This window comes from Babylonia areolata, chromosome 17, assembly GCF_041734735.1.
Source record: "Babylonia areolata isolate BAREFJ2019XMU chromosome 17, ASM4173473v1, whole genome shotgun sequence".
NCBI classification, from domain to species: Eukaryota; Metazoa; Mollusca; class Gastropoda; order Neogastropoda; family Buccinidae; genus Babylonia; species Babylonia areolata.
The window spans coordinates 13333595-13348245 of NC_134892.1; the positions used below are offsets into that span (position 1 = coordinate 13333595).

General features: G+C 42.1%; 1 protein-coding gene across 2 annotated transcripts in view; it reads right to left on the reverse strand.

The window, feature by feature from the left end:
- LOC143291662 (uncharacterized) overlaps positions 1-14651 on the reverse strand; it is a 29625-nt gene continuing 14974 nt past the window's right edge. The window contains exons 8-14 of one of the 2 annotated variants that reach the window (XM_076601661.1): positions 13492-13557; positions 12483-12705; positions 7751-7862; positions 7128-7220; positions 5750-5808; positions 3913-4048; positions 1-2143 (exon numbers count right to left, since the gene is read on the reverse strand). In XM_076601661.1, the coding sequence (XP_076457776.1) occupies positions 1497-2143; positions 3913-4048; positions 5750-5808; positions 7128-7220; positions 7751-7862; positions 12483-12705; positions 13492-13557 (1336 nt within the window). In that variant the 3' untranslated portion in view covers positions 1-1496. Of the gene's footprint in view, positions 2156-3912; positions 4049-5749; positions 5809-7127; positions 7221-7750; positions 7863-12482; positions 12706-13491; positions 13558-14651 lie in introns of both variants that reach the window. The other variant, XM_076601660.1, reaches the window with a different exon arrangement.

The following is a 14651-nucleotide window of genomic DNA, read 5'->3' on the forward strand; positions in this document are numbered from 1 at the left end:
AAGTGTTATGCTTTTTATTTTACTTTCTTTTCTTTTGGAACCATGTGTAATCTCTTTGAAACTAAACATCAAATCAATGAATTGAACAAGAGTACATTCATCTTAAATAAAGCCTACAGAACCAGACAAACTCTTGATTCAATCAGTATTGTTCACTCTTTTTTCTTTTTTTCCCCCTTTAAGAAAAAAAAAAATGAAACAGTTCTTGCCCAATATTACCTTTGCATCTGACTGGACTTTATACAGCATAAAAAAAAATATTGCAAACGAATTTTTATAAATATAAAACCTTCAATTTATATCATAAAGACACAACAACATGGGCATGTGGATATGAGATGAATTCTGATAATCGTTCTTCATTTTGCTCAAGCATTACCCTGATGCGTTTTTCTTCAATAATCAGAGAACTAAAACTGTGAACTTGTCCATCTAACTACTACCGTCACCATGTGGACTTCCATCACCAACAAACCCTTTTCTTTAAAAAAAAATTAAAATACAAAAAAATAAAAATCATAAAGGAAAACTGATTCAAACAACATAAGAACTTTTCTCTCATAAAAAGAACTAATAAAAAGTAATATTACTAAAAATGGCACTGGGACTTCTTCAATGAAATACCTGAGAAGGACTTTTGATATCTCTCTGCCAATCACAGATTCTCTCATACTTATAGGAGTTAACTGAGAAAATGTTCGATCAGTCACACACACACACACAGACACACATACACACAAAAGCACAAGCTGCACAGACTTAAAAATCATTAAATAAAACTGAAACTGCAAAGAATATAATAAGTGAAGACATTCTGTTGCAACAGTTAATGCTGTAAGGTGTTTATTCTTGTTCATTCAATGAAATGTTTTAGCTATTGTAAAGTAAGTATGATTTTGAAACGACAGGTGTTAGCATTTTATTTTTTTGTTCATTTCTTCCTTTTGTTTTTCTTTCTTATTTTTTGCTGCACCAGCATCTGCATGCGTCTCAATTGTGTTACTCTCAAGCTGCTCTTGAACAGCTATCATGGTCTATCACAGACCCCGATACTTAATTTTTTTTTTTTAATTAAAAAAAAGTTTTGTGTAGTTACCTTCCTCATTTCTCACACAGGTAACCAGAACTGTAGAGGAGACAGTGAAGCAATGCTTATCAACAAAATCTGGCACAGACAGGAAGCAGCTTTGCTGGAATGAATGGTTAAAAAAAAAAACATTACGTTATGATAATTACTTAAACTGCAATGACCTGCAGGCATAAAATCAAAATACAACCAACACAATTCTGAAGGCAACAGAAGTGACTGTGAGGTGAACAAAACACTTCTGGGACTTGCGAAGTTTAATTATCACGGTGTTACCGACTCACTTGTCAATGTTTGACAGCGGATCAGTTCTCAACTGGCACAAATGGTGTTTGCTCCCCACCACGGCACACCCAATACACATCACAAGGTGAAAATAAAAACCACTTTTAATCCACGACAGAAAACCTCAATCCCTTTGTACGTTCCGGCCTTTCTCAGGCATGTAGCCTCTCCCGCGAGTGGGCTTGTATCCCCGGCCCACAGTTACCCCTCTTGCTGCACCAGAATTAACTCCCCTTGGCCTGGCAACACTGCCCCCTCCCCCTAGGGAGGGAAAGTCCGACTTCGACAGCGGGGCAGGCTCAAAGTTGTCCGTGTCCTCATCCAGACCAGTGTCTCGGACTGGAGCAGCAGAAAATGACGGCCCGGCCCAAGCGTCATAGCCATTGGCACTCCCACCATTCCCGTACAGAGCCGACTGCTGTCTAGGCCTCGCCCACTCCTCGCTGTCGACGAATGGCATTTGAGCAGCAGCAAAGGATGCTGGGTAACCTCTACCGACATCGCTGGATGCTCCAACCTCCGATGACGGCTGCCAGTCAGCATAACCAGGTCCTGTTCCTTGTCCAAGGCTGGGGTTTCTGCCCCTGCCAACAGATGGGGCTGAAGTGACAGAGGCAGGTGTCGCTCCTCGGCCGACCGGGACGCCTCGACCAATGGCCATGTCCGGGCATACTGAGTTCGGCATCACAGGGTGGGAGCCACGGCCGACCGGTACCGTTTTTGTGGGCGCTGGTCCTGGGTTGAGTCCCCTGCCTCTGAGTGGTGGGTTCGCTGTGGACAGAGCTGGAAATAATATCATGCAATTCTTTCTGTGTCCTGTCTATTTCCAGGGTCACATTTTTTCTCTTTTTTTTTTTTTAATTCTGTTCACTTTTTGGAAGCATATGTTCTTACTATTAATTGCACGTTCTCCCTGTTTAGTAGTGATACACATAACAAAGAAGTTTTTTAATCAAATTCTTCAAACTCAAGTGTTACATGTAATAAAGTAGTTTAGGAATTACATTCTCCCAATTTAGTGATACATGTAATATATAAAATTAAAAAAAATTAAATACATTCTCCCTATTTAGTACAAGTAACAAAAAAGTTTCTGAAACTCATTCTCCTAATTCAGAGCTACATGTAACATAGTAGTTTTTAAATTGCATTCTCCCAATTTTGTGCTACATGTAACAAAGAAGTTTTTTTTTCCCAATTACTACAGTTATCTGTGAAAATAATGATTATGATTTGTACTCTTCCAATTTAGAGCCATAACCAACACACTAGTCTTAATATTACCATCAATTTCTGTGGGGGAAAAAAAAAAACCTGTTTGGGCTAAGTCTGCTCTAATGCTGCAATCCCGACCTTCAGATCGTCAATCAAACAAGTATCTACAGCCAAGTGGTAAAGCGCTGGACTTTCAATTTGCGGGTCCTAGGTTCAAATCCTGGCCACAGTGCCTGGCGAGTCAAGGGTGGAGATTTTTCCGATCCCCCAGGTCAACAGATGTGCAGACCTGCTCGAGCCAAAACCACCTTCATGTGTGTATACGCATGTAGAAGATCAAATGCTCAAACTAAAGAATCCCAAATCCATGTCAGAAATTTGGTCTGTTATGGAAACAAGAGCATACCCATCATGCACACCCCACCCCAAAAACATATGACAACCTACATGGGTGGTATATGACTGCCTACTTTATCGGATAAAAACGGCCATGCATGTAAATGCCCACTTGTAGGTAGCAGTGAATATGAGTGAATAGTAATAATAATGAACACTTGCTCAACATGTTTTCTCAAACAGAGCTCAAAATGCTTTACCCATATGAAAACTGCACAACTGTAAATAACAAAATAATAGAATAAAACAATTCACACAAAACTTCAGATATCATAATACAAGCACATATACACACACAAAACATGGATAAGAACAAAGTTTCAAACTGCAGTTGAAAAGATACCAGTACTGCTTGTCAAACAGTAGCTGACAAAGATACCAGTACTGCTTGTCAAACAGTAGCTGACAAAGATATCAGTACTGCTTGTCAAACAGTAGCTGACAAAGATATCAGTACTGCTTGTCAAACAGTAGCTGACAAAGATACCAGTACTGCTTGTCAAACAGTAGCTGACAAAGATATCAGTACTGCTTGTCAAACAGTAGCTGACAAAGATATCAGAACTGCTTGTCAAACAGCAGCTGACAAAGATACCAGTACTGCTTGTCAAACAGTAGCTGACAAAGATATCAGTGCTGCTTGTTGTATTTTCAGAGCGAAGTCTCAACCTTTAACCAGCTAAATAAGTTGTCCACCACTGACAGGAAGTGACAAAATAGTGAAAAACCCAAAATGCTTAAAACCAAAGTATAAAGTCGTTTACCTAGAACAAGTATTACGAAACTGTTTAAACGGAAGGGTCTAAAGAGAAGATTTGAAAGAAGCTGTGGAAATGGGAGTGTCTATGTTGAATGACAGTGAATGTGCGAGCAGAAGCCCACAAATGCAGCAGAAGCAGCAGCAACAGCAACAGAGCAGCAATACATACCCTCAAATCCTGGAGGTGGCCGCACTGAAGATCCAAAGGCAGCGGCAGAGGGACCTGGGGCAGGGGGAGGGGCTACCCCCCTTCCTCTCCCTCTCCCCCATGCAGGAGCTGCAGGCGATACCCTCATGTTTGACATCTGCCAATCAAATCAATAAAACAGTGTTTTGTTTTGTTTTTTAGAAAAAAAAAAGAAGAAAAAACACAATGATACTAATAATAAATAATATACAAATTAAAAAAGAAAAAAACAAACAAAACGTAAAGAAAAAAAAAAGAAAAACATCTGTTTCTTTTCTTGATAAAGAAATTCACTCTTGTGATGGAGCTTACCCACATACTTTTCAATGCACAGCATAACTTTGTAGGAAAACAAAACAGTCACTTTCAGTCAAATCAGAGCACATCAAAACCCAGCACCTGTTACTTGACCCGATGTTTATGACACAAAGTTTGGTCTGCTGGATTTGGGATTAAAAACAAAACAAAAACAAAAAAAACAACAACACTGCCATGAACTAGTTATTGAGGCACACCAAACTACTACATAATCATACATATTTAGAGTTGGTATTTTGTTTTTATGGAGACACACCAAATTACTATATATACATGTTTAAAGTTTATATTTCGATTTTATTTTTTTACTCACTTGTTCTTTTTTTTCAGCATATATTGTTTTAGCACGTATGTTACTACATATACACACAACAGAAATCTGTCAAAAAAAAAAAAAAGATGTAAGGCTATGTACATGAAACATGGATAAGAAAGTGGGTGCAACATCCTGATGAAGTGAACCTTTTTCTGGCATCCCTATGACAAATCATGATAACTGTCAATCTGATTACAATTCCCAAGCTCACAGACCCATGAGATGAAAAGGAATGAGTGCAACTGCAACTTTTTTTTTCACTTTTCCTTGCTCACTTTTTCTCCTTAATATTATGTGTATCCTCATGACGCAAAATAGATCCAACTGAAGTGAAGCAAAAAACAAGAGAAAAAAAGAAAAGAAAAAGAAAAAAAAAAGCCAAACACCTGTTTACTGCCCTGCACAATCAACAATTGAGGTGAAAGTATGACACCCAAAATGATGACTCAGCTTACTGTTATTTTTCTATCTATTCGTTTATTCATTTTTCTATTCACCTTACTTTCCTTCAAGGCCTGATTAAACACATCCGGTTATGCTGCTGGTAAGGCATCTGCTGTTTGGTGCAGCCTATATGGATTTGTCCAAATGCAGTGATGCTTCCTTGAGAAACTGAACTGAACTCTATTTCCAGCTTGTAAGGTGTCACAATGTGTACATCCCTTTTTCTCTTTTACAGTTTTTTCTTTAAACAAAATAAATGTGAACATGTACAGAATGCCTGTATCCAATGCACCAAAGACCGTACATGATCTGTTTTGTCTTCTGTCCAGAATGTGATGAAGAAGAAATATCACATCTAAGTATCTCTGGGAAATTCCTAATGAGAATAATAATAATAGATAGTACAAATATGGTGCAAACTCCCAAATATGATGCGCTCTGAGCACCTTACATGAAACAAAACATGTACAATAGTGCATAATAACATACCTCTGCACATAAAAAAAACCCCAACAGATAACGGCCAAGCTCTGTCTGTGCTCATGTTCCTATGTATGTGTATATCTGTGCGTGTGTGTGCACATGTACATATGCATGTGTCTTTTGTGTACACCAATATGTATTGAGGTTGGGGGTGGTTGTGTGAGTGTGTGCAAGCATTTTATACATAGGTATCTAGGAAAATAACTCATATTTTGATTCAAATACACTGAATAATTTTTTTTTTTCTTTTCTTTTTACCTGCAACGCTGGAAAATCATCATCCTGCTCTGCTTCACGAGTTACTTTTTCTGGCCCACCTGTAGAGAAGGTAAAAAGTTTTGATTTTTCTTCTTTCTTTTTTTTTAAATCTAATAACAACAATATCACTGGGACAAATTAAACAAATACACACTGTCTTCCTTGAGATATAAACCAAAAAAAAATCATACAGTCTTACAAAGACAAAATCAAGAATGTATACATACAACATTTACACAAACTCTGAATCTCTAAAGTGGATAAATACACAAATTACAGAAAGTGAGAAAGATTTTTTTTCTCTTCTTTTCCCACAGCCACTTAAATCTGTATAACTAAGAAACAAACCATGAGCATGCCTATTCCTAACATTTAAGACACAATGCAGTTCAACTCAAGTTTCAAAGCTGCCAATAATACCTAGGTGATTTGACACACATCAATCTGAAAAACTTCACGCTCAATATTTCATTTCAGTCTGAAACCAAATAGCATCATTCAAAAAGGTGTTAGAAACCTAACTATTTTTCCATAGGTCTGTGTCACAGAAAATCTCATGAAACAAATACACACATGGATATGCTACCAGAAATTTAAAAAAAAAAAAAAAAAAAAAATTTTTTATATCAAAACACTAAATGTGAACTCTTGTTCTCTGTATGTATGTGTGTGTGTGTGTGTGTGTGTGTGTGTGTGTGTAGTGGTCTGGAGTGGAGTGTTGTGTCGTAGTGTGGAGTGGAGTGGTGTGGAGTGGTGTGGAGTGGTGTGGAGTGGAGTGGTGTGGAGTGGAGTGGTGTGGAGTGATGTGGTGTGGTGTGGAGTGGTGTGGTGTCGTGTGATGTGATGTGTGTGTGTGTGTGTTAGTGCATACACACGCACATGTGCATGTGCACGTGAATGCAAGCGCGCATTTTTCATTCTTTTAAGTTTTTGTGCTGAAAGTATGTGGAGAAGTGGGAGCACATCTAACTACTATTTCAGCTGATAAGTCCCTGGCATACACACAAGGGGAAGGAGGCTGGGAGGGTGGGCGGGTTAAGGGGGATTGGGTGGGTTAGGAGGGGTGGGGGGGGGCACAGGCAAGGATGGGAGGGGTGAGGGTAACACAACCCATTTCAGCTGAAAGTCCCTGGTATACCAAGAACAGGGGAAGGAGGCTGGGAGGGTGGGTGGGTTGGGGGGTATGGGGGAGGGAGGGGGAGACAGGTGGGGATGGGATGGGAGGGGTGAGGGTAACACAACCCATTTCAGCTGAAAGTCCCTGGTATACCAATAACAGGGGAAGGAGGCTGGGAGGGTGGGTGGGTTGGGGGGTATAGGGGAGGGAGGGGGAGACAGGTGGGGATGGGATGGGAGGGGTGAGGGTAACTCAACTCACCTCCCCACTGTGATGTTTCTGGATCAGACGACTCTTTCAACCCACTTAACGCGTCTGATACCCAGGTCACTCCTCCGCCCTTGGCTGCAGAATCTGTGAAACAAAAACAGAAAAGGCAGGTCTAAAAACAGAAACCAGTATCAATAATGAACAAATGTATCTGTCATTCATTATTAAACCATATCATGACAGGTGTAAATGGCCAAATGGTTAGAACACTGGATACTCACCGTAAATTCGATCCCTGTTTTGGGTTCAATTAATAATGGTGGAGGTTTTTTCCAATCTCCCACTGTCAACGTATGTGCAGACCTGCTAGTGCCTGAACTCCACTCGTGTGTATACCCAACCCCCCATTCCATTCTCTCTACACATATTTATCATTATACTTTCAATATCAATCAAGCATGTTTGGCCAAACATACACATATCATATAAACAGATAAAAGTGTATTCACAAAGTGGCATAAATGATAAATAACTAGAGTGAAACTAAAAGGCTAACGATACATCAGAAAATAAGAAAAGAAAAAAACAAAATAAAGACATTGCCTACAACAGAAAAAAAAAGAGAAACAGACACAGAAGGGAGAAAAGCACTGACCAAGGGAGTGAACTCTCACCAGGTGGGCTCGATTTGAGCGGTTGTCTCCACCCTGACCCCAGATTGCTGACCGAAGAGCTGTCGCTGTCCTCAATATCCTGCACACCTCTCCCCATCACTGGTCGCGCCAACTGGAGAAAAATGAACATTTCTTTTTTGTCTTTTTTTTCCAATCACTGCTTCAAATATCTGCTCGTTTAACGCTGTGCATCACATCAGTTGCAAAATCACATCAAATTACAATAGTGTTCAAACGTCAAAATAGACGGGTGCAATAGCCGAGGGGTTAAAGCGATGGACTTTCAATCTGAGGGTCCCGCGTTCGAATCTCAGTAATGGCGCTTGGTGGGTAAAGGGTGGAGATTTTTCCGATCTCCAAGGTCAATATATGTGCAGACCTGCTTGTGCCTGAACCCCCTTCGCGTGTATATGCAAGCAGAAGATCAAATACACTCATTAAAGATACTGTAATCCATGTCAGCATTCGGTGGGTTACGGAAACAAGAATATACCCAGCATGTACACCCCAGAAAAAGAGTATGGCTGCCTACATGGTGGGGTAAAAATTATCATACACATAAAACCTGCTCGTGTACATACGAGTGAATGTGGGAGTTGCAGCCCACGAACGAAGAATATCAAAATGTCCCCCAATCTGTTAGGAACTGAATTTCCAAAAACAGTATTCTTTAAACATAATGCTCAGTTGGGTCTAAGTTAAAACAGGACAAATGCGATCACTTGAATGCTTTCAAAGCAATACAGCAAACAGAAATTAAAGCTTGTTCACAAGGCTCATAATTTACATTTGACATTCTTGAAGACCCATCTGCTAGTATGTCTTCTGTACTCAATCATCAGCGAACGTCAAACCATCCATGAGGCATTTTCACCTCTATCACTGGTGAACAGGTTTCTCCTTCAACATTATCAGTGAGTGCAAACCCACCTGTGAGGCATTTTGTCCACTATCATCAACGAATGTCAACCCACCTGTGAGAAGACCTTTCCTTCACTATAATCAATGAGTGCCAATCCACTTGCGAATTATTTTGTTGATTATCATCAACAAATGCCAACCAACCTGTGAAGTATTCCGTCATCTGTCATCAGCCAAAGCAAACCCACCAGTGAGGTTTTTCCTCCACTATCATCAACGAAAGCCAATCCTCCTGTGAAGTATTTTGACAACTATCATCAATGAACGCCAACCCTACTGTGAGAAAATCTCTCCTCCACCATCATCAACGAATGCCAACCCATGTGTGAGGTATTTTTCCCTCTATCATCAGCGAATGTCGACTCACATACGAGGTATTTTCTCCTCTTAAATCAGCGAATGCCAATCCACTGGAGAGTAGGTCTTTCTTCCACTGTTATCAATGAAAATCAAGCCACCTGGGAGGTATTTTCTCCTCGAACATCAGAGAATTCCAACCCACTATGAGGTCTTTCCTACATTATCATCAACAAATACAAACCAACTTGTATTTTCTCCTATATCATCACCTAATGCCATCCAAATACCAACCCACATGCAAGGTTTCCTCCACTATCATCAGTGAATATGAATCCACCTTTAACTCACTCAGTACGACCAGTCCTCTCTTCTCCTCTACACAGACCCCTCGCATGTCCAGTGGGTGTCTGAATGACCCAACCTTTAGCTTCCGTCGTCAGAATTGTGGTATTCTTTGTCAACATTCACCGCTTCAGTATAAGAGTCTTCCGCTTGCAATATTTTAATGATGGTAATTGGGGTGAAACGCTGTTAACGTCGTCTCTTTCGCCGTTCGTATGGAGAGAGTTAAGGTATTTTCTCCTCAATCATGAGCAGTAAGTTGGGCCAATAGCAAAGTGAAAGCTGTATGATCAATGGTATCTCCACTGCCATGGGAATTGTTGTGAAGGACTATGACTCTCATACTAGAAGGCAAGATTGCTCTGGTTCTTTTTGCTTCAGCCTTTGGGACTTGGCCTTTGGGGACTATCCCAATGCCAACTGTCCTGAAACCCTCTTGGCCAACAGAATGGGGATTTAACTTGGACAAGACACTCTCCACTGTGATCAAATTCTAGCTCAGATAGTCGGGACAGCAGATGCCTCCTCGCAAGACACTCTCCACTACAATCTAATTCTAGCCCAGACAGTGGGGACAGCAGCTGCCTCCTCACAAGACACTCTCCACTACAATCTAATTCTAGCCCAGACAGTGGGGACAGCAGCTGCCTCCTCACAAGCCACTCTCCACTACAATCTAATTCTAGCCCAGACAGTGGGGACAGCAGCTGCCTCCTCACAAGACACTCTCCATTACAATCTAATTCTAGCCCAGACAGTGGGGACAGCAGCTGCCTCCTCACAAGACACTCTCCATTACAATCTAATTCTAGCCCAGACAGTGGGGACAGCAGCTGCCTCCTCACAAGACACTCTCCATTACAATCTAATTCTAGCCCAGACAGTGGGGACAGCAGCTGCCTCCTCACAAGACACTCTCCACTACAATCTAATTCTAGCCCAGACAGTGGGGACAGCAGCTGCCTCCTCACAAGACACTCTCCACTACAATCTAATTCTAGCCCAGACAGTGGAGACAGCAGCTGCCTCCTCACAAGCCACTCTCCACTACAATCTAATTCTAGCCCAGACAGTGGGGACAGCAGCTGCCCCCTCACAAGCCACTCTCCATTACAATCTAATTCTAGCCCAGACAGTGGGGACAGCAGCTGCCTCCTCACAAGCCACTCTCCATTACAATCTAATTCTAGCCCAGACAGTGGGGACAGCAGCTGCCTCCTCACAAGACACTCTCCATTACAATCTAATTCTAGCCCAGACAGTGGGGACAGCAGCTGCCTCCTCACAAGACACTCTCCACTACAATCTAATTCTAGCCCAGACAGTGGGGACAGCAGCTGCCTCCTCACAAGACACTCTCCATTACAATCTAATTCTAGCCCAGACAGTGGGGACAGCAGCTGCCTCCTCACAAGACACTCTCCACTACAATCTAATTCTAGCCCAGACAGTGGGGACAGCAGCTGCCTCCTCACAAGACGCTCTCCATTACAATCTAATTCTAGCCCAGACAGTGGGGACAGCAGCTGCCTCCTCACAAGACACTCTCCACTACAATCTAATTCTAGCCCAGACAGTGGGGACAGCAGCTGCCTCCTCACAAGACGCTCTCCACTACAATCTAATTCTAGCCCAGACAGTGGGGACAGCAGCTGCCTCCTCACAAGACACTCTCCATTACAATCTAATTCTAGCCCAGACAGTGGGGACAGCAGCTGCCTCCTCACAAGACGCTCTCCACTACAATCTAATTCTAGCCCAGACAGTGGGGACAGCAGCTGCCTCCTCACAAGACACTCTCCACTACAATCTAATTCTAGCCCAGACAGTGGGGACAGCAGCTGCCTCCTCACAAGACGCTCTCCACTACAATCTAATTCTAGCCCAGACAGTGGGGACAGCAGCTGCCTCCTCACAAGACACTCTCCATTACAATCTAATTCTAGCCCAGACAGTGGGGACAGCAGCTGCCTCCTCACAAGACACTCTCCATTACAATCTAATTCTAGCCCAGACAGTGGGGACAGCAGCTGCCTCCTCACAAGATGCTCTCCACTACAATCTAATTCTAGCCCAGACAGTGGGGACAGCAGCTGCCTCCTCACAAGACGCTCTCCACTACAATCTAATTCTAGCCCAGACAGTGGGGACAGCAGCTGCCTCCTCACAAGACACTCTCCACTACAATCTAATTCTAGCCCAGACAGTGGGGACAGCAGCTGCCTCCTCACAAGACACTCTCCACTACAATCTAATTCTAGCCCAGACAGTGGGGACAGCAGTTGCCTCCTCACAAGACACTCTCCACTACAATCTAATTCTAGCCCAGACAGTGGGGACAGCAGCTGCCTCCTCACAAGACACTCTCCATTACAATCTAATTCTAGCCCAGACAGTGGGGACAGCAGCTGCCTCCTCACAAGACATTCTCCACTACAATCTAATTCTAGCCCAGACAGTGGGGACAGCAGCTGCCTCCTCACAAGACGCTCTCCACTACAATCTAATTCTAGCCCAGACAGTGGGGACAGCAGCTGCCTCCTCACAAGACACTCTCCATTACAATCTAATTCTAGCCCAGACAGTGGGGACAGCAGCTGCCTCCTCACAAGATGCTCTCCACTACAATCTAATTCTAGCCCAGACAGTGGGGACAGCAGCTGCCTCCTCACAAGACGCTCTCCACTACAATCTAATTCTAGCCCAGACAGTGGGGACAGCAGCTGCCTCCTCACAAGACACTCTCCACTACAATCTAATTCTAGCCCAGACAGTGGGGACAGCAGCTGCCTCCTCACAAGACACTCTCCACTACAATCTAATTCTAGCCCAGACAGTGGGGACAGCAGTTGCCTCCTCACAAGACACTCTCCACTACAATCTAATTCTAGCCCAGACAGTGGGGACAGCAGCTGCCTCCTCACAAGACACTCTCCATTACAATCTAATTCTAGCCCAGACAGTGGGGACAGCAGCTGCCTCCTCACAAGACACTCTCCACTACAATCTAATTCTAGCCCAGACAGTGGGGACAGCAGCTGCCTCCTCACAAGACACTCTCCACTACAATCTAATTCTAGCCCAGACAGTGGGGACAGCAGCTGCCTCCTCCACTGCTGTTCTGATGGTCACAGTTGGACATGACCATCACACATGAGTGCCAACTCACCTGTGAGTAGGTCCTTCCTCCTCGATCATTTCCAGCGTCCCCGGCTGCACTTGATGGGGGTTTCCTCCCGCCTCTTCCACGCCCACTGCTTGCCTGAAGTCCGGAGATTCTGCTCTGCGGTATCATTCTGAACGGCAGCGTCTCCGACTTATCTTTGGCTGGCACATGGTTTTCAGTCAGCTGAAGATCGTAGTGTGCACAGACCGAGTCTGATACGGTGTACCTGTAAAAGAGGGTTTGGTTTGTTTTTGTTTGCTTGTTTTTCTGACTCAACTTTATTTATTATCATGAATCCCAACACGTTTAACAGACATGAGAGTTGGTTACGTTCATTTTTCAAGTCTTGTGGCTGAGGTTTACATGATTGTGGTGTATGGGAGAGGGTATTGGTACACATATATGTGTGTGTGTGTGTGGAGAGGATGTGGGTGGTAGTGATGGTGGATGGTGGTAGTGGGGGCTAGAGAGAGTGTCTGTGTGTGTGTGAGAGAGAGACAGACAGAGTGTGTAAATATGTCTTGGTATGTCAAAATTTTGCTTTGGTCCATTCTATTTATTCATTTAAAAACATTTGTCAGTTTATTCAGTTAACCTGTCTGTTTATTTAGAATATGTGTCAGATCTTCTTTCTAACCCCTGAAATTTTTTCTTGAAATTTTATTGTTAATCAAAAACCATGTTTTTCCTCCCTCCCCCCAACCCCCACCACACAACACCCCTCCACTCTTCCCTATCCACCCAACAGTAAATGAAAGAACACAGAAATCTGCTGACAAGCCTACTGATTACCATCAACAACATTAAAGACGACATCATGAGAATAATAAATAATTGTAGATGTTTTTTAAGCTGACTGCAAGTAAAACTGATCACTGTGAGAAGTTACACATATATATATGCAAGTTAAGAAACAACAAATCTATCGTCTCCTCCTTTTATTCCCAATATCTTAACAGGGACCTTGGATTTTTGTTTTAAGTGCACTTCTGACGCTTCAGGGAGTACTTACATATATCTTCGGACGACTGAGAGAGAACAGTTCCTTGATACGTCCAGTGACTGGTGCAAGCTGCAGCTAAAAAACAAAAAAAAGCATGATTCTTCAATTTATATTTTGCTACTTACAATTTATCGTACATAAGTGTTACCACTCTCAAAAACACACTGGACAAAAAATATATATAACTATTGTGTTGTTGGAGAAAGACGATGACAACTTCTTACATATTTCTGGCACATCAGGGGCATCAGCAAAACACACACACACACACACACACACACACACACACAAATCAATTTCTAGAGAAAAAAAATACACACACACTCACTTGCACACAGTTACGCATTTATGCACATATTTCAACTCTTTTAGCATAAGTCCTTCTGTGATCAGGTAAAAAAAAAAAAAACAAAAACTGACCCACAACTTTAACTTTGAAGAATATATCAAAGCAGGTGGACTGATAATTATACACAACACCACATCTATCTATAAGCACTCTCAGTTTCCTTCTTCTCAAACACCATCCCTGTCAGCTCACTTTGGATGCATGATGAATAAGAGAGGGAGAGTGGGGGAGTGGGAAGAGAAGGGAAGGGAGGGGTTGTGAGAAAGAGTTGTCACGAATGACTCATGTAATTTTTAACTTTTTCTTTCATGTAAAGCTCCCTGAGTTCTCTGAGAGAAAGGGTGCTACATAAATGTACATAATTATTATTATTATCATTATTATCTGCTTAAAGCGAAAAGATAAAAACAGATTCTAAAACGGCAGATGCCTGACCTACATACAACTGATAACATGCTCGTCAGGCCTTGAGAGCTTACTTGACGATACAGAAAAAAGCAGGGATGTGAAAATCTATGTAGGGAAAAAAACTTTTATATATATATATAGTCTGCTGTCTCATCATATTGTACAAGTTCAGAGGCATTAGTTCCACATCCCTCATTCCGAGTCCCCCTTATACAACATACATAAATATGTTAATCATGAACAGGAACTACAAAACAATGTACATAATCAAAATGATGCAGACATTCATATAATACAGACAGAAAAGCAACAAGACCAACAAAGAAGAAAAAGAAGAAGAAAAAAAATCCAAAATGCAACAAACACCACCACCACCACAACAAAAAACAATGTTTAACATTCGTTCTTCAGT